Source organism: Notechis scutatus, chromosome 2 (genome assembly GCF_049901735.1).
Source record: "Notechis scutatus isolate UNSWTSFEM ecotype Mainland chromosome 2, rNotScu1.2, whole genome shotgun sequence".
In the NCBI taxonomy this organism is placed as follows: Eukaryota; Metazoa; Chordata; class Lepidosauria; order Squamata; family Elapidae; genus Notechis; species Notechis scutatus.
Window position 1 is genome coordinate 9,099,250 of NC_142010.1, and position 24,589 is coordinate 9,123,838.

At 45.3% G+C, this 24,589-nt stretch overlaps 2 protein-coding genes across 2 annotated transcripts in view; both read left to right on the forward strand.

Annotated features, from left to right (window-relative positions):
* Positions 1-15,603, forward strand: part of LOC148131712 (uncharacterized) — an 80,385-nt gene extending 64,782 nt beyond the window's left edge. The window contains exon 3 of the mRNA XM_087953163.1: positions 11,368-15,603. Coding sequence (XP_087809289.1) covers positions 12,460-13,980 — 1,521 coding nt within the window. The 5' untranslated portion in view covers positions 11,368-12,459 and the 3' untranslated portion in view covers positions 13,981-15,603. The remainder of the gene's footprint in view (positions 1-11,367) is intronic.
* A 2,203-nt stretch (positions 15,604-17,806) lies between these two features.
* Positions 17,807-24,266, forward strand: LOC113431793 (uncharacterized). The gene is made up of 2 exons (XM_087953052.1): positions 17,807-17,906; positions 19,511-24,266. The coding sequence occupies exon 2, from the start codon at positions 19,764-19,766 to the stop codon at positions 21,618-21,620; it is 1,857 nt and encodes a 618-aa protein (XP_087809178.1). The 5' UTR covers positions 17,807-17,906; positions 19,511-19,763; the 3' UTR covers positions 21,621-24,266.
* Positions 24,267-24,589: the final 323 nt, after the last annotated feature.

The window sequence follows — 24,589 nt, forward strand, 5'->3', positions numbered from 1 at the left end:
TGGAATTCCCACAGGTGGAGTTTCAGTCTTCTACCTTGGTGTCCTCCAGATTTTGAGTGCCAGAATTACCTCAGTCAGCATACAAATAGTCCTCAAGATAAAGAATTAATTACTGTTGCATGTTGCAATGGCCCTTAAGCAAGACTGCTTTGCTGAAGTACCCCTAACCCTCTGTTCTCTCTTATGTGGCCATTAAATAAATTTGTGAGTTGTTAAGCAGAATAGTGATTACCTTAGGGTTGGGGGCATAGCACAGGCCCAGGCTTGCCCTCCAAAGGTCTTCCCTCCCCTCAGGATCCCCACAGGCCTTTTCACTCCCACTGTGTCCCTGAAGTCCTTAGGCCTGACTCCCATTCCACTAGGCCTCACACCCTCCTCCTCATCTTTTGAAGATCTCTGAACCTCATGTTAGGGAAAGAGGGCAGGACACGCATTCCTTGGACATATGACTGTGTCCTGGAAGCAGACGCAGTGGTGGGATTCAGCTGGTCCAGTCCGGTTTGCCTGAACTGGTAGTGCTGCACACCTGACCACATCCCTTCCCCTCCCAGCCACTCATCTTGGATGAGGCTGAAGATATGTTGCTGGAGCTGAACGGCAGGACTTTAAAGCATTTTAAAGTAGCCTGGAGCAAGAATCCTTTTCTCTCCCCCTCCCCACATCCCGTTTGGAAGATAGTGAGTTTTGCTGTTGCTGACTACCACCTCCATGCTTCCTACATGAGGTAGATTGAGTGGGAAGTGGCTGGTGAGTGTGGGTGTGAAATTAAGCCGCCTTCCTATAAAATCCATTCAGAAAACACAAAGGAGCAGATATGGTTTAATTCTGCTTTAGCCCAGATTGCTGGAGAGAAAGTAGTTAAAAATTATTATTTAATTAACTAATTCATTGGAAATTGTTGTGTTATGGGTTTTCATGGGATGTAGTGCTTATGATGGGCTATAAACAGATAATACTGAGCCTTAAAATTATGTTATGGAGGTAGAAAGGCAATTAGATTTGCTGGCCTTCCTAGGTATAATTTTCAATAGTCAGTCGCTGCTGTTTTAAACTACTAATATAATTAAACCAAATACCTATCTCTAAATTTAAGACAGCACTAACGCTAGAACATTTTAATGGACTAGGAACAGCCATCCTGGAAGAGATATTTAGGGGAGGGGGGAACTTTACTCTTTAAAGCTGTGTCCTTGTGATGAAGGGGCAGCTTATATTACAGTTTTATAGATTAATCCACCAGTAGAAAATAGGTAACATCCATTTAAGGTGAATCCATGCATTTAGTGAGGAGGAGGCTATATTAAATCAGAGTCCCCCAAAATGGTACAAGGGGCAATCCAGTAGAAGTGCCTTGATAGTCCTGTCCAAGCAGAGACACAAGTGTGTGGTAAGTATGGAATCTTATTAAATCAATTCATACAGAGATACAATGCTCAGTATCTTTAAAGTTGGTAATTCTTTCATGTTACTGACTTGGGAGTAATCAAATGATCAGATCTCATGCTGCCTGGGGAATTCTGGGAATTGAAGTCCACATGTCTTAAAGTTGCTAAGCTTGAAAAACATTTAGAAATACAATAACTTCTTGTGACCCTGGGTTATTTTCCTGCATTTTGGGAATAAGGAAATCTAGTTAGATGCTAATTGGAAGGTTAAAGCAGCAGATACAGATAGTCCTTGACTTACAACCATTTGTTTAGCCTCGATTCAAACTTACAACAGTACTGAAAAAAGTGACTTATGACTGATCCTCTCTCTTATGACTGCTGCAGCATCTCCATGGTCACATGATCAGAATTCTGGCGCTTTGCAACCAGCATATATTTACAATGGATGCAGCAACCTGGGATCACGTGCTAGTTTCTCTTATCTATTAGTTAATGAGGGTAAAATTATTTGTAACAGAAGTTGCTCTGCTGCTTCCAAACTAAATGATGATAAAGCCTCTGAATAGTTACGGCAGGCAGTCTTTTTGTCACCGAGCATGGATATATATAGCCTACTGCTGTGCCAGAATGGTTTTTTCTTCATCCTGATTGGGAGTCTTGGTCTGTGTTTATTGGTCTTGGAGTTTGCTGTTTGCTGACCAATAAACACAGGCCAAGACTCCCAACCAATCAGGATGAAGAAAAACATTCTGGCACAGCAGTAGGCTAGCCTCAAATTTAAAACTGAAACGGCTGTGAAAGTCTGACTCACAGACGAACACAATACAGAAGCCTGATGATGGCAGATGAGATTCTGCCGAAACGTTGCTACAACTTTAAAAGCACAACTATAATGACGTGGGAAAATACCCAAACAAAGCTGAATACCATACATGTAAGTACCCGCGAAAACTTAAGAAAACATATAGATAGATAGATAGATAGATAGATAGATAGAGAGAGAGAGAGAGAGAGAGAGAGAGATGATAGATAGATATAGATAGATAGATATAGAGATATATATATAGAGAGAGATAGATATATAGATATATATATACACAAGTATGTATATGTGTGTGTGTGTATATATATATATACATACATACACACACACACACACACACACACACACACATACAGTATATACACAGCAATTCAAGAAAATCTGCTTCGTCTAAGGCCATGCTCACCCGGTCACATGACTACCCAGCCATACCTGCCCAGTCACATGACCACCAAGCCACGCCCACCAAGCTATGCCCACAGAACCACTACTAAAAAAATAAGAATCTCACCACTGATAGCAGCCGCTATTTTCAGTGTGCTCGGGATTCATCCCTGGGCCATGTGATGGACTTGTGGAAACGATTGCCATTTTGTCACACTTGTCTCTGGGCCAAAATGGTGGCTATTTCTGGGTCAATGTCACACAGGGGAGGGAGAAACTACTGTTTCACTACCTTAACACTGCAAACTGCATTAAGGGATTGTGGATTCACTGAAAATGGTGATTGCCTCCAGGAGATCTCCAAAAGGTAAGTGTGCGATGGGTGAGGGACATGTTGGGAGTAGGCCCAAGGCCCAATGAAAACAACAATTTCACATGTACAAGCTGTTCTGCCTTGGAAATGAACCTGATGAAAAAGAGCTGTAGGAATATTGAGCTGAGAGAAAAGGGATTGAGAATCTCTGGGTTTATGAGCAACTCCTGCCAGGATCTCTTTTTCTCAGAAGTGCCTGCTTGTTACTCTTTGATGGCCCTTTATAATAGCAGCACCATATTGCTGACATATTTGTTGTAACCCTATTTGGTGGTGACACCAAGAAAAAAACTGAACAGTGAAAAATCTTTCATTTTTAATAATGCATTGTGTTAGAACTATCAACAGCTTTTGACAAAGAAAAAATTGGGTAGCGTGAGTGTTGCTATAAACGCTAGCCTAGGGCAAAGCAAGACAGAGTTGCCTCAAAGTGCGAGATGTACAGTGAATAAGATTAATCATAAATTTAATAAATTGTAATGTAAAGCCCTTTTCTCAATTCTTGCTCCGTGGTGAGGTCTCCACACATAGTTTCTGACGCACTACAGTTTTTCAGATAATCTGTAATCTGTCTCTTGTACATTCTGCATCTCTATGACTAATCCATCTTCCTCAGCTTTCTTTCCTTCCTCATTATAAATTTAAAATTTGATAATCAGTTTATTACAGGCCAGAATAAAAATGCTCAGTACAATTAAAAATTCTAGTATAAAATAATAAATAACAACTTAATTCTATAATACAATCCAGTCTGTCAAATTATGGTCTAACCATACTAAAATTACAATCCATAAACTGGCCCAAATTTAAATTTGAATTGTATATCAGTCCAAATCACTCACTATCTCTGATAATGTGAGTTGCAGTTCGGCTTCTGGCTCTTAATTTATGGTTGTATTACTATCAGCCCCCAGCCCTAAGTTCTATGAACGTACAACATTTCTTTATGCACAGTTAAACAATTAGAATGGCTAAACTGGATCTGTTTTGATGGGCATTCAGATTTCCTAGTGGTACACCATCCATGTATTAACCTGGCACAACTGCGTTTATCCCGGGACTTCTTTTAAAGTAGCTACTGAGCACCATTTGGGATGTTCAGATTTATTGACAGTCCTTACTTACCTTTGACCACTCAGCTTTGTAAGTTACAGTGGTGCTGAAAAAGAAGACTTACAACTTTTCCTCAAAGTTGTGACCATCACAGTTATTTGGGAGGGGGAGGGAGTGGCATTGACTTGCATATATGACAGTTGCTGTGTCCCAGAATCATGGACTCACCAATTTGAATCTTCACAATTGGCTTCCAACAAACCAAATCAATTGGAAATTGACAGGAAGTTGCAAGTCACAGTCATGTGACATGGCTCTGAGCAGACCAAGGTTATTTGCTTAATGATCACAGCCAGGAAGAATATTGTAAGTTGGCATGGTTAAGTGATCTCATACTTAACAATCACACCATGTAGAAAAGGATGTGCTGGTCCAATGGCTTTTGTAAGTTATAATAACTTTATTGTCATTGTACATATATAAAATTAAATTGAAAGTGAGGATTGCCTGAATTGGGATGTCACCAGTGTGGCTGTGGACAGTATTTCTTGCCTTTTTCTTATTTGGAGTGATGGACTTCCATGGCCAAAAATGATCCTTTAAAACTTGCTGAAATTCTTAGGATCATTTTATCAATTAAGCCTCACCCTGTCCCTCTAAAATTAGATCAAAAACTGTGAGTGCACCCACATGTATGTATGTATGTATGTATGTATGTATGTATGTATGTATGTATAATCTGACCACAGCACTTCCAGCTATGTATGTTGATAACCCTTTCTATGAATTTGGGATCAAACAAGTAAATTTTATTATTGAATGTACCTTTCCCAACAGCAGTGAGAGGGATCCAGGAGCCCTAATGGACAATCACTTTAAGTACGAGCTAGCAGTGTGCTGCACCTGCAGAAAAAGCCAACACAGTCCTACTCTGCATCTCCAGGGGGATAGTATCAAAAATCACATGAAGTGTTGGTAATGAATTACTGCTGCACATGAAATACTGTCAATAAGTTTTGGTTACCATGATACAAAAAAAAAAAAAAAGATGTTGAGGCTCTAGAAAGAGTGCAGAAAAGAGCAACAAAGGTATTTAAAGGGCTGGAGGCTAAAACATCGGATGAACATTTGCAAGAACTGAATACGTCTGACACAGAGGAGTAAGGGTGACATGATATCAGTTTTTCGCTATTTGAGGGTGTGACACATTAAGAGGGGGGTCAACCTATTCTCCAAAGTGCCCGAGAGCAGTAAAAGAAATAACTGAAGGAGACATCAAAACCAAATCCATCCAAGAAAAGAGACACTCCCTCTCCGTGAAACCAATTAATCAGTGGAACAGCTTGCCTCCACAACTTGTGGGTACTCCAACTGTTGTGTCCCTGACTAGCTAAGTCTTCAACCTGGTCCGCATTTTGAGCGGGACCATCTTACTGTTCCCATTGGTTGGTGCCGTTTGACAGCAGACTATATAAGGAGCTGTCAAACGGCATCAACCGGGCAGTTGGGGCTCGGCTCCAGCCAGCCGGCTGCCAGCCCAGCTGGGCAGCCACGTTAATCTGTTACTGCTTCAAATAAAGAAACGTTATTCTTCAGCTCCTGTGTCTGCCTGGTGTCCGTCTAGACCAATACAACACTGGCGACGAGGGTGGGATGTCAGAAGAGACACCCAGGCAAGAAGCTAAGTCACTGAAGAAAGAGCTGAAGCCACAGAATGTCTGGAGCCGCAGACAGTCTCTGCGCGTGCCAAATTTAGAAGAGCCTCCTCAGCTGAGGAAAAGAAGTCTCCTGAGCTGAGGAAAAGAAGTCTCCTGAGCTGAGAAGAAAGTCTCCTGAGCTGAGGAAAAGAAGTCTCCCTGAGCTGAGGAGAAAAAGTCTCCTGAGCTGAGGAGAAAGTTACTGCCTGACAGGCACTCTAGCCTCCCGTGCGAAAGGCACTCCCTGTTAGCGCTACCAAAAGCGCAGAAGTCTGAAAAGCCTCCCCAGCCGAGGAACAGACGTCGCCTCAAGGCCCGTGAAGGCTGGCGAAACCCCGTTGGCGCTACCAAAAGCGCAGAAGTCTGAAAAGCCTCCCAGTCGAGGAACAGACGTCGCCTCAAGGCCCGTGAAGGCTGGCGAAAAACCCCACCCCGTGGGCGCTACAAGAGCGCAAAAGCCTACAGCCTCTAGCAGAGGTCCAGATTTCGCCTCAAGGCCGTGAAGGCCGGCGAGACTACACTTCCACCCCCCACCGATCCGGCCGCTGTTACCGTCGCTGCCGCCACCGCGCGACCCCGACAGCCGCTCCCGCCAAGGACGCCGAGCGCCTCCGCTGCAGCCGCTCCCGCCGAGCCGCCGCTGCGGCCTCCGCTCTTCAGCCGCCGCCGCGCCTCCGCTCTTCCGCCGCCGCCGCGCCGCTGCCGCCGCCGCGCCTCCGCTCTTCAGCCGCCGCCGCCTCCGCTGCCGCCGCGGCCTCCGCTTTCAGCCGCCGCCGCGCCTCCGCTCTTCAGCCGCCGCTGCGGCCTCCGCTCTTCAGCCGCCGCCGCGCGGCCTCCGCTGCTACCGCCGCCGCGGCATCCGCTTCAGCCGCCGCTGCGCCTCCGCTGCCGCCGCCGCGCCTCCGCTCTTCCGCCGCCGCCGCGCCTCCGCTGCCGCCGCTGCGGCCTCCGCTGCCGCCGCCGCTGCTCCGCTCTTCAGCCGCCGCGCGCTCATCCGCTCTTCAGCCGCCGCTGCGGCCTCCGCTACCGCCGCCGCGCCATCCGCTCTTCAGCCGCCGCTGCGCCTCCGCTGCCGCCGCGCCATCCGCTCTTCAGCCGCCGCCGCGCTCATCCGCTCTTCAGCCGCCGCCGCGCTCCGCTCTTCAGCCGCTGCGTCTCTCCGCTACCGCGCCGCGCCATCCGCTCTTCAGCCGCCGCTGCGGCCTCCGCTGCCGCCGCCGCGGCGCTCCGCTCTTCAGCCGCCGCCGCTGCCTCCGCTGCCGCCGCCGCGGCCTCCGCTCTTCCGCCGCCGCCGCCGCCGCTCGCTTCGCCGCCGCCGCGGCCTCCGCTCTTCGCCGCCGCCGCGCCTCCGCTCTTCCGCCGCCGCGCGCCTCCGCTCTTCCGCCGCCGCGCCCTCCGCTCTTCCGCCGCCGCCGCGCCTCCGTTCTACCGCCGCCGCGCTTCGCTGCCGCCGCCGCGCGCCTCCACTCTTCTAGCCGCCGCCGCCTCCTCCGTTCTGCCGCCGCCGCGCCTACGCTGCCGCCGCCGCGCGCCTCCGTTTCTTCTGCCGCCGCCGTCGCGGCCTCCACAGCAATCGCCTCGCTCCGCCGCCGCCGCGCCTCTCCTGCCGCCGCCGCGCTGCCTCCGTCCTACCGCCGCCGCCGCGCAGCATCCGCAGCCGCCGTCTCTCTCCGCAGCCGCCGCGCGACCTCCGCTGCAGTCGCCTCCCGTCCCGGCCATCGCCGCCGCTGCCGCTCCGCCGTGGCCGCCGACAGCCCGACGCCTCCTCGACTTCCACCGGCTGCCGAGCGATGGGCCTACTGCGGGTGCAGCTCTTCGTGGGCCTGCTGCATTCAGCTCCAGGCCTTTCTCCATTTCAGGCTTTTCACCATTGTGGACATGGGTACAGCCATTGGCTCTGCAGAGATGCAGATAATAAAAATTCTCTCTGCCCCCCCTTTCCAATGGCTCTGGGGGGATGGATCCGTATTTAGGGGAGGGGGTGTCAGGCGTTGAACAAGGAAGTTCCATGCACCCACCTCCAGGGTCTCTCCCACCTTGGCTTGTCTCCCTTGTCATTAGCACTACACCCCCAGGGGGCGAAAGCTAGGTAGGTGGGAGGTTGGATGTTCTTGTCCCAAGGGGGCCAGGAGAGCACAACGAGCCTCCAGCCTTAGGGTTCAGGCACCTCTGCCCTACCCCATGCAGGCAGTCACCAGACAGGTTTATTCACCATCTTACCTGGTTCCCTTCTTAGGCTCCTGCCTTGTGACAGGTGGGGTGCCATTTTTTGTGCAAGCCACAGCTAGACCTGCCGTCTCTACAGCGTTGGTTCCAAGGCAGGCAGCTGTCAGTATTTGACCCACAACCCTTGGGATGTGGGGCCCCTACTCCGCCACAGGCGGGAGGTCACCTGGGCAGGGTTGCTTGCCACGTTGTCAGGGTCTCCTTCCCAGGCCAGGTGCTCGTCCCTGGCCACTAGTTCAATTTCCTCACTAGTTCAATTTCCTGGTTATACCATTGTGTTTCCAAAAGGCTGGGCAGCGCATGTCCTTAGCTAGGGGAAGGGGTGTTGTGTCCCTGACTAGCTAAGTCTTCAACCTGGTCCGCATTTTGAGCGGGACCATCTTACTGTTCCCATTGGTTGGTGCCGTTTGACAGCAGACTATATAGGAGCTGTCAAACGGCATCAACCGGGCAGTTAGGGCTCCGGCTCAGCCAGCCGGCTGCCAGCCCAGCTGGGCAGCCACGTTAATCTGTTACTGCTTCAAATAAAGAAACGTTATTCTTCAGCTCCTGTGTCTGCCTGGTGTGTCCGTCTAGACCAATACAACACCAACAATGGGATTTTTTAAGAAAAGACTGGACAGCTGTTTGTCCAGAATGATATATAGAGTCTCCTGCTTAGAGAGGATGGTCCCTTCCAGCTCTTATTCCTGTTTGAACTTCATAAACTTTTAGGACTCAGCACGTAGCGAAACTTCACAAGCTACGTAGTTTCACATTTCACTTGGCTCAGTTGCTGGGAGTCGAAAACGACAGCATGTAATCAGTGAAAACATCTTGCAGACACCTTAGGCAGAGACAGGACAAGCCTGTTTTTCGACCTCCAATGGCGAGATGGCGGTCAGATAGGCCGCATCTGCAATTAGAAAGCCAACACCGCAAGAGCGGCACCTGTTGGAGCGAAAAGGAACAGAAACCATTGAGTACCGTATTGCTAGACAGGATGGGAGGAGAGGAGAAGCGCAGATGAACGTCCTCTTCCAGATCATTCATGGGAGGAAGGTAGTGTGTTGTTTCTGCTGTTCCAAGGATCAAAGCATCGGCTGTCAGATGAGTTGAGGGCAGGTGGGACCAAGTTGGGCCGTTTAGTTCGGACGCTGGCAGCCAATGCACGTCTATGAGGGTCGCAACATCCCACCCTCGTGGTCCCCATTTGTGACCTTCCCGGCTAGTTTCTCGTAGGCAAAGTCAGTGGGGATCCTGGCTGGAAGGTGCGAGTCGCAGCCACGCGAAATTGCCTTTAACAACCCGCAGTGGTTTGTTTAACACCTGCAGAGGAACAGATGTTTGTTGGCACTTTCATCTGTCAATCATGCTTCATGTTCGGGCTGCTTAGTGACACAGACGCCGGACCCAAATGCAGTCAGTAAGTGAGGACTACTTGCATGGGGAGGTCACCCGAGGGGTTCTGGACAGTGTTTTCTGCCCTTATTGGGAGCTGAGTCCTTCCATGGGCATCACTGGTGCTTCAAATTTTGCGGAGCCTTTCGGCATCATTTCATCAGTTAAAGCCCCCACATTTCTTAAATTTAGCTCAGAAGGCTTGCCTGTTTGGGGACATTATTTTAGGTTGAAAACACATGGATTTTCCACAATATATACATTTGTAGATCTGTGTACTTCTATTTAAAATCTGTATGCCTATATAATTGTATAATCTATCCCCAGCACTTCCAGCTATGCAGTCATGTGAAAAACAAAAGTGCACCCTCTTTGAGTTGTATGGGTTTACATATCCGAATACAAGAAAAATTATCCAGTCCTTAGCAATTCTTAAAAGTAGGTAACAACAGCCTCAAATGAACAATGACATGACATATTACATCATGTCACTATTTATTCTACAAAAAGAAAGCCAAAAAAGAGAAGCCATGTGTGAAACCTAATACTTTATGATGTGTTATAGGGTTTCCTGCCTAAGCAGGGGATTTGATTTGAAGACCTCCAAGGTCCCTTCCAACTGTTATTCTGTTCTATTCTATTCTATTCTATTCTGTTCTCTCTTCTCTTCTATTTTCCCCTTTTTTTCTATTCTATTATTTATTCTTTTCTATTCTCAATTTTTTTATATTCTACTCTCTATTCTTTTCTATTTTATTCTTATTCTATTCTATTATCTTGTAGAGCCACCTTTAGCAGCAGTAACTTCAAGTAATTGTTTCCTGTATGGCTTTATCAGTTTCTTGCATTGTTGTGGAGGGATTTTGGCCCACTCTTTACAACACTGCTTCAGTTCATTGAGGTTTGTGGGCATTTGTTTATGCCCAGATCACTTGAGGTCCGGCCACTCAATCGAGATCTGGACTTTGACTGCCACTGCAACACCTTGATTCTTTTCTTTTTTAGCTACTCTGTTGTAGATTTACTGGTATGTTTTGGGATCATTGTCCTGTTGCATAATCTGATGCTGGCCAAGCTTTAGCCATTGGACAGATGGCTTCACATTTGCCTCTAGAATACTTTAGTAAAGAAAAGAGTTCATAGTCAACCAGAAAACTCCTACAACTTTGGCTTTTATAGATGTAGTCACACTTTCTGATGATAATTGATCAAGAGCACTTGATTAGCAGCACTTGGCTGCTACTTCGCCTCTTCATACCTAGGGAAGCAGTAAGGGTGTCCTGAGTTTTTCATAGTTTTTTGCTTCTTCATTTTGGGTTTCTTTTGTAAAAAAAAATGACGAGTGTAATATGTCATGTGTTGTTGTTCATCTGAGGTTATATTTACCCATTTTTAAGAACTGCTAAGATGCCAGATGATTTTTACTATGTCCTGATACGTAAAAATTATAGAACTCAAAGAGAATGTTCCTTCTTTTTCACATGATTGTATTTGATGATAACCCTTTGCAGGGCTCAGAATTTGTGACTGACCCAAGTCAACAAATGAATTTAATGATTGAGTGAATATTTGAACTTGGATCTTGGTAGTCAAATGAATCATAACTGATGTAAGAGGTTATTCTAGCATTGTGGCATCTTTGCTTTTTGCTTGTAATGTATACTTTTTCTTTTTGCACACATTTTGCAACCTTTTTATAAAATTACACTTTCCTTTGAATCTTATAGACAAAGAGGATGACAATAAGAGCACTCTGGATGACTGAGAATAACAAGCAACATTGGAAAGGAAAGGAAAGGAAAGGGAGCCAGAAATCAAAGTATTTTCCGTTTCTTTCAGAAAACCACACAATTCTTCTCTGTCACCAACAGGTGATAGACAAAAAAGAGAAAAGAAGTGATTTCGAGCTTGAAAAAGTAGAGTGTGGGGAACTCAAGGATACATTACATGAAAGGTCAAGGGAGATTATTTTTCTGTACAGAAAAGAGGGAAATATCTGGAAGTTACCAGGGAGGAAAAGATCAATTGGATAGCCATGTACAGCAGACAGTAATGCAGGCCTTGCTCTGGGAGGAAGAAAATCACCACTAAATCAAAGCACCACTAAACAATGAATCATCCATATTTTCAACTTCCTCAGGAATACTAATTGTCCAGGAATTGGACAGTCACATAGTATGCTGTGCCACTCACATATAGACACATAACTCTGGTTTAGTGGGTTTCTTAATATTCCTCTGCAACTCCCTTCACCAAAAACCCAGAACTGTCCAAATTGAATCCAGCGACAAGCAGACCAATGCTATCGTGCAATGGCCAATGAGTCCACCAGGCACCTGAAAGTTTCCCCATCAAAATAAACCTACCAGGCAAAATTACATCCACAACACAAGAGGGTTCATGAGGCAAGAAAAGTCCAGAGTTCACAAGGCACGGTGTCAATGTAAATTTAGGTACCAGAAGTCGCAACAACCAGAAAACACACAGCTAGGAAATGAACATATTCCCAGCATCGCTTCCATCTTGCTACTGTGCTAAATAGCCAGCTTCTATTGCAGCCCTTAAAAAAGAGTGAGGCTTTCTCCTCATGAGTAATCTGGCTGACCTTCTCTGCTCCTGCTTTTTCTCTGTCTTGGATCATCTTCCTCCTAACTGGCTGGCTGTAGCTGCATGCTTTCCCCACGCAAAACCTCAGGACTCCTGCTGCAGCGGTGCTTCAACCAAATCCTTATCAGAGGACTGATTGGAGCCATTGACCAACTCCCCTCCAGAAGTGGACAAAACTGGTTCATCTTCTACCGAATTGACATCTGAAGAGTGATCTGGGAAAGCATCTCGAGGAATTATCACAGGCAGACAGTAATACAGGCTTGAACTGGGAGGAAGAAAACAGTAGCTGCAAACAAAGCAAAACTAAACAAGGGATCACACACATTTTTGATCTCCTCAATAATATCAGTGGTGGAAAAGCTCCATAGATGTGCCTATTGTGGGGAAAGCACAGATTGCAAATCACAACTGATTATGCATAAGAGGATTCACCCTGGAAAAAAGCCATACTAATGCTACGAAAGTGACAAAAGCTTTCGTCAGAATAGTTCCCTTGTGGTTCATAGACAGACCCACAGAGAACAGATGTCCTATAACTGCTCCCAATGTGGTAAATGCTTTCGCAAGCATGGCAATTTAGTGATACACCAGAGGACTCACACCAGGGAGAAACCGTGTGAGTGTCCTATTTGTGGGAAAAGTTTCATTGCAAATTCCCATCTGGTGATACACCAGAGGATTCACACAGGAGAGAAACCTTTTGAATGTCCTGATTGTGGAAAACATTTTGGTAGCAATTCCAGCTTGGTGACACACCAGAGGATTCACACAGGAGAGAAACCCTTTGAATGTCCTGATTGTGGGAAAAGTTTTAGTCAGAATTCCAACCTGGTGATACACCAGAGAACTCATACAGGAGAGAAACCCTTTGAATGTCCCGATTGTGGGGAAAGCTTTGTTCATAATTCCTACTTGGTAATACACCAAAGGACTCACACAGAAGAGAAACCCTTTGAATGTCCTGATTGTGGAAAACATTTCAGTCAGAATTATCACTTGGTGAACCATCAGAGGACTCACAAAGGAGAGAAACTGTATGAGTGCCCTGATTGTGGTAAACAATTTGGTTACCATTTTAACCTGGTGAACCATCAGAGGACTCACACAGGAGAGAAACCGTACGAGTGTCCACATTGTGGGAAAAGTTTCAGTTACCATTGTAACCTTGTGATACACCAGAGGACTCATACAGGAGAGAAACCGTATGAGTGTCCAGAGTGTGGGAAAAGTTTCAGTCAGAATTCTAACCTTGTGATACATCAGAGAACTCACACAGGAGAGAAACCCTTTGAATGTTCTGATTGTGGGAAGCATTTCAGTCAGAATTCCCAATTACTGATACACCAGAGGACTCACACAGGAGAGAAACCATTTGAATGTCCTGATTGTGGGAAAAGTTTCAGGAAGAATTCTGACCTGGTGAACCACCAGAGGACTCACACAGGAGAGAAACCGTATGAGTGTCCACAGTGTGGAAAAAGTTTCATTGCAAATTCCCACCTGGTGAAACACCAGAGGACTCACACAGGAGAGAAACCATATGAATGTCCACAGTGTGGAAAAAGTTTCAGTCAGAATTCCAACCTGGTGAACCACCAGAGGACTCACACAAGAGAGAAACCCTTTGAATGTCCTGATTGTGGGAAAAATTTCAGTTACCGTTCTAATCTTGTGATACACCAGAGGACTCACACTGGAGAGAAACCCTTTGAATGTCCTGATTGTGGGAAATGTTTCAGTCTTAATTCCAGTCTAGTAATACACCAGAGAACTCACACTGGAGAGAAACCTTTTGAATGTCCTGAATGTGGGAAATGTTTCAGTCAGAATTCCCACCTGGTGATACATCAGAGGTCTCACACAGGAGAGAAACCCTTTGAATGTCCGGAATGTGGGAAAAGTTTCAGTCAGAATTCACACCTGGTGATACACCAGAGGACTCATACAGGAGAGAAACCGTATGAATGTCCAGAGTGTGGGAAAACTTTCAGTTATGCTTCTGTGCTTGTGAAACACCAGAGGACACATACAGGAGGGAAACCATGAAAGTATCCAGATTGTGCGAATGACTTCCATATTTGACCTAACATTATCAGCCACGTACTTTATACACAAGGGCACAAATACACAAATGTCCAGTCTATAGTCTTTCAGAAGTAAATCACCTCTTATTGCTTACAAGGTAATGCACTTGAGGCAAAAGTTGATGAGTTTAGAGAAGGCTTGAATTTCATTTCTGATCTCTTATTTGGCATATGAACGGACAGAATTCTGCCCTGATTCTTTTTAGTCAACACATCTCAAGAGTTGGTGGAGAGAGATAAAGATGGAAAATGGTAGGCTGTTAAAAGCTAACTTTCTGGTTATCAGCAGATGTTTCTGGATATTTCCTTTTACAGAACTTGTGAAATTACTGCAAAGAGGCTTTTGGGTGGTGTTTTTGGTACATGGATTATGGTATTTCCACATTTCAGCCTTTACCTTGGTGTCCTCTGGATTTTGAGCCCCAGAAATCCCTAGCCAACATATAAGTAGTTCTCGGGATACAACTGTAATGGGGCCTTCCAGTTATGGTTGAGATCCTGCTTTGCTTTAATTAACCCTGCCCCCTGCTGTTATTGATGTAGTTAAATGAATGCGAGTTATAAAGCAGAACACTGGCTACCTCAGGTTTGGGAAAGACTCTTGGAGGCAGGATGCAGGGTCTCACTTGCCTTCCAAAGGCCTCCTCTACCCCAACCCTTGGATTCTTCCCTGACAGAGTCCTCTTAAGCCTGTTCTTCAGTGTCCCCCAGGCTTTCCCAAATGGGACTCACCAGGCCTCTCCCTCTGCCACAGCATCCCCACAGGATTTTTTCCTCTCTCACTGGGTCCCTACAGTCTTTAGCCTTGACTCCACCAGGCCTCACACCCTCTCCTCCTCTGTATCTTTTGAAGATCTCTGAACCTCATGTTGGGGAAGGGGGGGCGAGACAGACACCTCTGGGCCTCATGACTTTGTCTGGGAAGCAGCTGTCATTTTTAGTGTATCTGATTCATCCCTGGGCCATGGAGTTGACTTGTGGAAGCACCTGCCATTTTGCCACACCAACTTCAGGGCCAAAATGGCGGCTGCTTCTGGGATACTGTCATGCAGGACAGTGTGGGAGAAACCCCTTTTTTGTGCCTTAACACTTCAGGCCACATTAGGAAATTGTGGGTTCATTGCAAATGATGGCTGCTTCTGGGAGATCTACAACAGGTGCCCAAGGCCTAGGTAAAAAAGCAATATAAAATTTCACATGTAAAAGCTGTTCTACCTTGCAGATCAACCTGATGGAGACAACCTCAATATTGAGTTGAGGAGAAAAGGTTTTGATCACAGGGTCTCCAGATATATTAGCAACTCCTGTGTGCTCTTGATGATAGCAACACTAAGATGCTGGCATATTTGTGGCATCCCCCTTGGTGGTGGCAATATGAGAAAATGAATGTACAGTGGAAAATGTTTCATTTTTAAAAAATGCATTGTGTAAGAACTGTCAATAACTTTTTACAAGGAAAAAGGGGTATTGTCCATGTTGCTGTGAATATTATGGCAAGGCAAGATACTTATAACTGCCTCAAACTTCATGATGAGTAGTGAATAAGTTTATTAATAGATGCATTTAATAATAAAAAAGTGATGTAAAACCTTTGTCTCAACTCTTGCTCGGTGGCGAGATCCCCATACATGTGGTTGTTTCTAACTCACTACGGTTGTTAAGCTACCTGTAATCTGTAATCTACCGTACTTATAGTTGAGGTCCCCATGGATGGAGACAGCGAGTAGACAAAATTTTTTCGAAAAACCCGGAGACGAATTCCTTTAACATAAAAGAGCGGTCATATTAAATTAACGTAACGACTGGGTGCTTTTGACCATTTGACGTTACAACGGACCCTCCAAAAGCCACTTGAGACGCGAATTCAAAGTTCCATCATCCCCACCATGATGAAATGACTGTGTTTTGGGTGTTCAACAACTGGCTCACATTTACAGCCGTTAACAGCACTTTATCATTGTGGCCCCAATTTATGACATTTTTCCTGGCCATTGATGTTTACTTCTGGCAAGTGCCCCATAGCAAACAATGGGTTTGTTTAACAACCACAAGGTTTACTTACGGACTGCCACAAAAGTCATAAAATTGGGTCTGGTCATATGATAACTTGCTTTACGACCATGATGACTTACAACCAAAATTATGGGCTCAATTGTGGTCATAAATGGAGGATTACCTGTAATATGAAAAAATGTTGCATGTTGTGAATTATGCTCACAGACCGAAGGTGGGTAGAGGATCTGATTCCCAGGCATGCTTCAGGATTTTGACGTGGATGGATCCCTGTTGATTTCAAGCTTTAGGAGGCTGGTTTTCTTTTCTGATGATCAGTTGAAGGCATCCTACACTGGAATTATTTCCCTTTGTCAAAATAATATGTTAAAAAACAGTATTTCTATGTGGGGCGAGGAAAACAAAACCCTCCATCTTTATGGTTGTTCCCCCCTTTGGCCAATATAAGGAAAACTTTGCCAAATTCCACAGATGCCGACTCTAAAGCGTTCTATTTCTTCAGATTTCTTCTTTCTGGAGTGTGAAATCTCCCTGTTGGCTGCCTTTAAGGGTGATGCACAACAATCCTTGGTTTATGTGCAGATGCACAATCCCCAAACCTTGTCAGGTGTGTCAGAAGAGAATCTTGCTGAGGGAAAATCCACCAGGAAAAGCTTCCAAAATGTCATATGACCCTGGGTGGAGCTCCCCGCATCCCTCCGAAGTTCAAATCTGGGTCATAAATTGTTTTTTTTATGGTTGCTAAATGGCTGGGTGTAAAACCAGGACTATCTGTAAGTCACAGGCTTGGTCTTGTCCCAGTTCTCTGTCTACCAACTGCACAGGTGTACAATAGCAATATTCTAAATAGCAGTAACTGCAGGAGGGATCTTGGAATCCTTGTGGATTCTGTTCACTTAAATATGAGCCAGCAGCGTGTGGCAGCTGCTAAAAGAGACAAGGCAGTGCAATAACAGGGATAGAATCAAGGTCACGTGAAGTATTGGTATCGCTTTATACAACCCTAGTAAGACCACACACGGAATATTGCATCTAGTTTTGGCCACCGTGATATAAAAAAGATTTTGAAACACTGGAAAAAGTATGCAGAACAGAGCAAAAGGGATAATGGGCATCGGAGGCTAAGACATCCAATGAACGCGTGCAGGAACTGGGTGTGTCTAATTTAAAGGATGACATGATAGCAGCCTTTCAATATCTGAGGTATTGACACAGAGAAGAGGGTCGATCTATTCCCCAAAAATGTCAAAGTAGGACAAAAAGTAACAAAGGGAGACTTATCGAACAAAGATCCAATCTAGAATTAAGGAGAAGTTGTCAGTGAGAACAAATAATCGGTGAAACAAATTGCCTCTGCAATTTGTGCGAGGTGCATCAGTGGAGGCTTTTAAGAGGAGATTGGAAAGCCATTTGTCTGGAATGATCCTGCTTGGAGAGACGGTCCCTTCTTTACTCTGTAATTCTGTAAGAACTTCATAAACATTTCGGACTCAGCATGCAGCTAATCTTCACAAGCTTCAGTTGCAAAGATAGGCTGATGGTTGCTAGGAGTCTAAAAAAAACTTGATAGCATTTAATCGGTGACAACATCTTGCCAACGCTTTAGGCAGAGGCGGCACCAGCGTGTTTTACCGCCTCCTGTCGGGAGGTGGCGGTCAGACGGGCAACTTCTGCGCCTACAAAGCCGTGAATACAGGAGCGGCATCTGTTCTTGATCTTAAAGGAGTTAAAACCACCGAGTGCTCTATTGCTAGGAAGGATGGAGGAAGAAGAGAAGCCTAGAGAGGACCTTCCTCTAACGGATCGTTGCTGGGTGGAAGGCGGCTTGCAGGGCGTCTTTTGTGCTCTTCCAAGGATCAAAGCATCGGCTGTCAGGTGAGTTGAGGGCAGGTGGGAGGAGGGGCCGGGAGCAAGTTGGGCCGTTTGGTTCGGACGCTGCCAGCCAATGCACGTCTATGATGGTCGCAACATCCCACCCTCGTGGTCCCCATTTGTGACCTTCCCGGCTAGTTTCTCGTAGGCAAAGTCAGTGGGGATCCTGGCTGGAAGGTGCGAGTCGCAGCCACGCGAAATTGCCTTTTGCAGAGGCTTTAGGCATCATTTCATCAGTTAAAGCCCCCACATCTCTTAAATTTAGCTCAGAAGGTTTGACTGTAACCCTTTTGGGACATTTTTCAGGCTGAAAACGTGGATTTTTCACATATATACATTTGTAGGTGTGTGTGTTTGTAATTCTCTCTGCAACTGGTTAATCTGTCCCCAGTGCTTCCAGATATGCAGCCATGTGAAAAACAAAGTACGCCCTCTTTGAGTTGTTTGGTTTTATATATCAGAACCTACTAAAAATTGGTAGTTCTCAACTGATGACATTAATGGAGCCTGCCAATTCTTGTTGGAAGTTGAGGACGACATTAAATGAATCACCTGACAACCTCCCTATTCCTTTTCCCAATGCATCTGTTACACCAATGTGTGCGTCATTAGAGCACGGGGTGACTCAGGGATGGGAGGAACCGAGAGGGTCCTATTGGGGACACAGGCACTCCCAGAAGGCCTCCCCCCTCCCCTCTAGGATATCCCATGCTCTGCCTCCTGCCCTTTGGTTTCCCCAAAGCCCCATGGGCCTCCTCCACACTCCAACCCATCACCCTTTGCTTACTTACATTTTGATGAACTCAGGAAGTCATAGTAGAGGAGGCCACTCCCTCAGTGGACTATGTTGCACAATCAAGAAGAAGAAATCCAATCTGTTGTGTTTCCATGGCAATCCCTTCGCCCCAGCCAGCATAAACTACTACTACGAGCTACTTCTTAGCTCGGCTGGTGCTAGTTTTATGCTGGCGGCGCTAAAAAGGTATCATAGTGGTTTACCCAGGCTGGGGAGAAAAGGATTGGCATGGAAACAAAATTGATGGGGTTTCTTCTTTGCTCTACCAGCATAAGACTAACGTAAAGCTAGCGCTGATAGAGCAGAGAAGAAATCCGATCTCTTTTGTTGCCATGCCAATCCTCTCATCCCCAGCCAGGGTAAATCACTACTAGGGGCGAAAGGATTGCCATGGAAACAAAAGAGATCATATTTCTTCTTCTTGATTATGCCACGTAGCCCAGTTGACTTCTTGAGCTCATCAAAAATTAAGTAAGGGAATGGTGATGGGGGATTGGTGTTGAGGAGGAATGCAAAGAACCCAGTATATTGGCAAAGCAGGGGTCTCTGTCGACTGAGGATTGACCAGGCAAGGTGGGAGGGAAATTTATTTGTGTTGCAGCATCTCTTCAGTCAATCATAAGGATGAGGGACAGGGTGGGGGCTGCAAAATTTCAACTTTAAAACAGATTTGTATTTAGCATTGGGGGCGGGTTGTTACTTTGAACATACTTTAAATGGCCTGTCGTACCTCAAGGATTACTTGTACTACTCACATGTTCTGAATCCATTTTATAAATATTAAACTTACACTTTAATTTTAATCTTATAGACAAGGATGATACCAATATCAGCACACTGGACAACAAGCAACATTGAAAAGCAAAGCAAATTGAAGCAGGAATAAAAGATATTTTCCATTTCTTTCAGAAAGCCACACAATTTGTGGTTCTTCTGAGAAAAGAACAGAGTTCAAATCACAAGAGCATCCATACTGGAGTACAGCCATATAAATACTCTGAATGTGGCAAATGCTTTGGTCAGAATAGCTCCCTTGTGATTCATAGAAGGATCCATATAGGAAGATGCCCTACAACTGCTCCCAATGTGGTAAATGCTTTATCAAGCATGGGAACTTTGTGATACATCAGAGAACTCACACCAGGTTGAAACCATATGAGTGTCCAGAGTGTGGGAAAAGTTTCGCTGCAAATTCCTCCCTGGTGATACACCAGAGAACTCACACAGGAGAGAAACCCTTTGAATGTGCTATTTGTGGGAAAAGTTTCACTCTCAATTCCAGCCTGGTGTTACATCAGAGGATTCACACAGGAGAGAAATGCTTTGAGTGCCCTGACTGTGGGAAGCGTTTCAATCAGAATTCCACCCTGGTGAACCACCAGAGGACACACACAGGAGAAAAACCTTTTCAGTGTCCCGATTGTGGGAAATGTTTCAATCAGAATTCCCACCTAGTGATACACAAGAGGATTCACACAGGAGAGAAACCCTTTGAATGTCCAGATTGTGGGAAAAGTTTCCGTTACCATTTTAACCTGGTGATCCACCAGAGGATTCACACTGGGGAGAAACCATACAAGTGTCTAGAGTGTGAGAAATGTTTCAGTCAGAGTTCCAACCTTGTGAATCACCTGAGGACTCATACAGGAGAGAAACCCTTTGAATGTCCTGATTGTGAGAAAAATTTCAGTCAGAAATCCTCCTTGATGTATCACCAGAGAACTCACACAGGAGAAAAACCTTTTGAATGTCCTGATTGTGGGAAAAACTTCAGTCTCAATTCCCACCTAGTGACACACCAGAGGACACACACAGGGGAGAAACCATACAAGTGTCCAGATTGTGGGGAAAGTTTCGGTTATCGTTCTACCCTGGTGAACCACCAGAGGACACACACAGGAGAGAAACCATACAAGTGTCTAGAGTGTGGGAAATGTTTCAGTCAATATTCCTACCTGGTGAAACACCACAGGACTCACACCGGAGAGAAACCCTTTGAATGTCCTGATTGTGGGAAAAGTTTCCGTTCCCATATTAACCTGGTGAACCACCAGAGGATTCACACAGGGGAGAAACCGTACAAGTGTCTAGAGTGTGGGAAATGTTTTAGTCATGATTCCAGTCTAGTGAACCACCAGAGGATTCACACAGGAGAGAAACCCTTTGAATGTGCTATTTGTGGAAAAAGTTTCAGTCACAATTCCAGTCTACTGAACCACCAGAGGATTCACACAGGAGACAAGCCCTTTGAATGTCCAGAATGTGGGAAACGTTTCAGTCGGAATTCACACTTGGTGATACACCAGAGGACTCACACAGGAGGGAAACCATATGAATGTCCTGATTGTGGGAAAAGTTTCAGTTACCATTCTAATCTTGAGATACACCAGAGGACTCACACTGGAGAGAAACCCTTTGAATGTCCTGATTGTGGGAAACGTTTCAGTCTCAATTGCAGGCTAGTAATACACCACAGGACTCACACCGGAGAGAAACCTTTTGAATGTCCTGGCTGTGGGAAATGTTTCAGTCAAAATTCCCACCTGGTGATACACCAGAGGTCTCACACAGGTGAGAAACCCTTTGAATGTCCTGAATGTGGGAAAAGTTTCAGTCAGAATTCACACCTGGTGATACACCAGAGGACACACACAGGAGAGAAACCGTATGAATGTCCAGAGTGTGGAGAAAGTTTTGGTTATCGTTCTACCCTGGTGAACCACCAGAGGACACACACAGGGGAGAAACCGTACAAGTGTCTAGAATGTGGGAAATGTTTCAGTCAGTATTCCTACCTGGTGATACACCAGAGGACTCACACAGGAGAGAAACCCTTTGAATGTCCAGAGTGTGGGAAAACTTTCAGTTATACTTCCGGGCTTGTGAAACACCAGAGGACACATACAGGAAAGAAATCATAAAAGTATCCAGATTGTGCGAATGACTTCCATATTTGACCTAACATTATCAGTCATGTACTTTATACACAAGGGCACAAATACACAAATGTCCAGTCTATAGTCTTTCAGAAGCAAATCACCTCTTATTGCATACAAGCTAATGCACATGAGGCAAAAGTTGATGAGTTTAGAGAAGGCTTGAATTTCATTTCTGATCTCTTATTTGGGAAATGAATGTACAGAATTCTGCCCTGATTCTTTTTAGTCAACACATCTCAAGAGTTGGTGGAGAGAGAAAAAGATGGAAAATGGTAGGCTGTTAAAAGCTAACTTTCTGGTTATCAGCAGATGTTTCTGGATATTTCCTTTTCCAGAACTTGTGAAATTACTGCAAAGAGGCTTTTGGGTGGTGTTTTTTGTACATGGATTGTGATATTTTCACATTTCAGCCTTCTACCTTGGTGTCCTCTGGATATTGAGCCCCAGAATTCCCTAGCCAACATATAAGTAGTTCTCGGGATACAACTGTAACGAGGCCTTCCAGTTAGATCCTGGCAGGCTCCATTACAAGTTGAGATCCTGCTTTGCTTAATTAACCTGCTGTTATTGATGTAGTTAAATGAATGTGAGTTATGAAGCGGAAAACTGGTTACCTCAGGTCTGGGGGAAACTCTTGGAGGCGGGGCACAGAGCCAGGCTTGCCTTCCAAAGGCCTCCTCTACCCCAACCCTTGGATCCTTCCCTGACAGAGTCCCCTTAAGCCTGTAACTCCCATGCAGTGTCCCCCAGGCTTTCCCAAATAGGACTCGCCAGGCCTCTCCCTCTGCCACAGGATCCCCACAGGCTTTTTTCCTCTCCCACTGGGTCCCTGCAGTCCTTAGCCCTGACTCCAGCAGGCCTCACACCCTCTCCTCCTCCGTATCTTTTGAAGATCTCTGACCCTCATGTTGGGGAAGGATGCCAGGACATGTACCGCACTGTCCCGCATGACAATGTCCCGGAAGCAGCTGTTATTTTTAATGTAACTGTGATTCGTCCCTGGGCCATGGAGTTGACCTGTGGAAGCATCTGCCATTTTGCCACACCAACTTCAGGGCCAAAATGGAGGCTGCTTCTGGGATAATGTCATGCAGGACAGTGAGGAAGAAACCGCTTTTTTTGTGCCTTAACACTTCAGACCACATTAAGAAATTGTGGGTTCATTGAAAATGATGGCTGCTTCTGGGAGATCTACAACAGGTGCCCAAGGCCTAGGTAAAAAAGTAATATAAAATTTCACATGTAAAAGCTGTTCTACCTTGCAGATCAACCTGATGGAGACAACCTCAGTATTGAGTTGAGGAGAAAAGGTTTTCATCACAGGGTCTCCAGATATATTAGCAACTCCTGTGTGCTCTTGATGATAGCAACACTAAGATGCTGGCATATTTGTGGCATCCCCCTTGGTGGTGGCAATATGAGAAAAGGAATGTACGGTGGAAAATGTTTCATTTTTAAAAAATGCATTGTGTAAGAACTGTCAATAACTTTTTACAAGGAAAAAGGGGTATTGTCCGTGTTGCTGTGAATATTATGGCAAGGCAAGATACTTATAACTGCCTCAAACTTCATGATGAGTAGTGAATAAGTTTATTAATAGATACATTTAATAATAAAACGGTGATGTAAAACCTTTGTCTCAACTCTTGCTCGGTGGCGAGATCCCCATACATATGGTTGTTTCTAACTCACTACGATTGTTAAGCTACCTGTAATCTGTAATCTACCGTACTTATAGTTGAGGTCCCCATGGATGGAGACAGCAAGTAGACAAAAATGTTTCAAAAAACCCGGAGATGAATTCCTTTAACATAAAAGAGCGGTCATATTAAATTAACATAACGACTGGGTGCTTTTGACCATTTGACGTTACAACGGACCCTCCAAAAGCCACTTGAGACGCTAATTCAAAGTTCCATCATCCCCACCATGATGACATGACTGTGTTTTCGGTGTTCAACAACTGGCTCACATTTACAGCCGTTAACAGCACCTTATCATTGTGACACCAATTTATGACATTTTTCCTGGTCATTGATGTTTACTTCTGGCAAGATGTGCCCCATAGCAAACAATGGGTTTGTTTAACAACCACAAGGTTTACTTACGGACTGCCACAAAAGTCATAAAATCGGGTCTGGACATATGATAACTTGCTTTATGACCATGATGACTTACGACCGAAATTATGGGCTCAATTGTGGTCATAAGTGGAGGATTACCTGTAATATGAAAAAATGTTGCATGTTGTGAATTATGCTCACAGACCGAAGGTGGGTAGAGGGTCTGATTCCCAGGCATGCTTCAGGATTTTGACGTGGATGGATCCCTGTTGATTTCAAGCTTTAGGAGGCTGGTTTTCTTTTCTGCTGATCAAATGAAGGCATCCTACGCTGGAATTATTTCCCTTTGTCAAAATCATATTGTAAAAAACAGTATTTCTGGGTGGGGCAAGCGAAAAAAAAAACCTCCAACAGTCATAAGTATGAACCAGTTGCCAAGCATCTGGATTTTGATCAGTGTTCATAGGGATGCTAGCAAGGTTGTAAGTGTGAAAAATGGCCACAAGTCAATTTTTCCAATGTAGTTGTAACTTTGAACTGTCACTAAATGAACTTTTAAGTGCCTGGAATTACAGTCGTAAATCATAATGGTCATTAATGGGACACCACACAATTCTACAACCTATTTTGTGGCAGTTGTGAAGCACATGCAACAATTGTAAAACAAACATGGCAGGTGTTAAGTGAACACTAAAGGACATAACTTCCAGGCTGGTTGCCAAGCTCCCAAAATGTCATGTGACCCTGGCTGGAAACACCCCTCCCCGCATCCCTCCGAAGTTCAAATCTGGGTCATAAATTGTTTTTTGTATGGTTGCTAAATGGCTGGGTGTAAAACCAGGACTATCTGTAAGTCACAGGCTTGGTCTTGTCCCAGTTCTCTGTCTA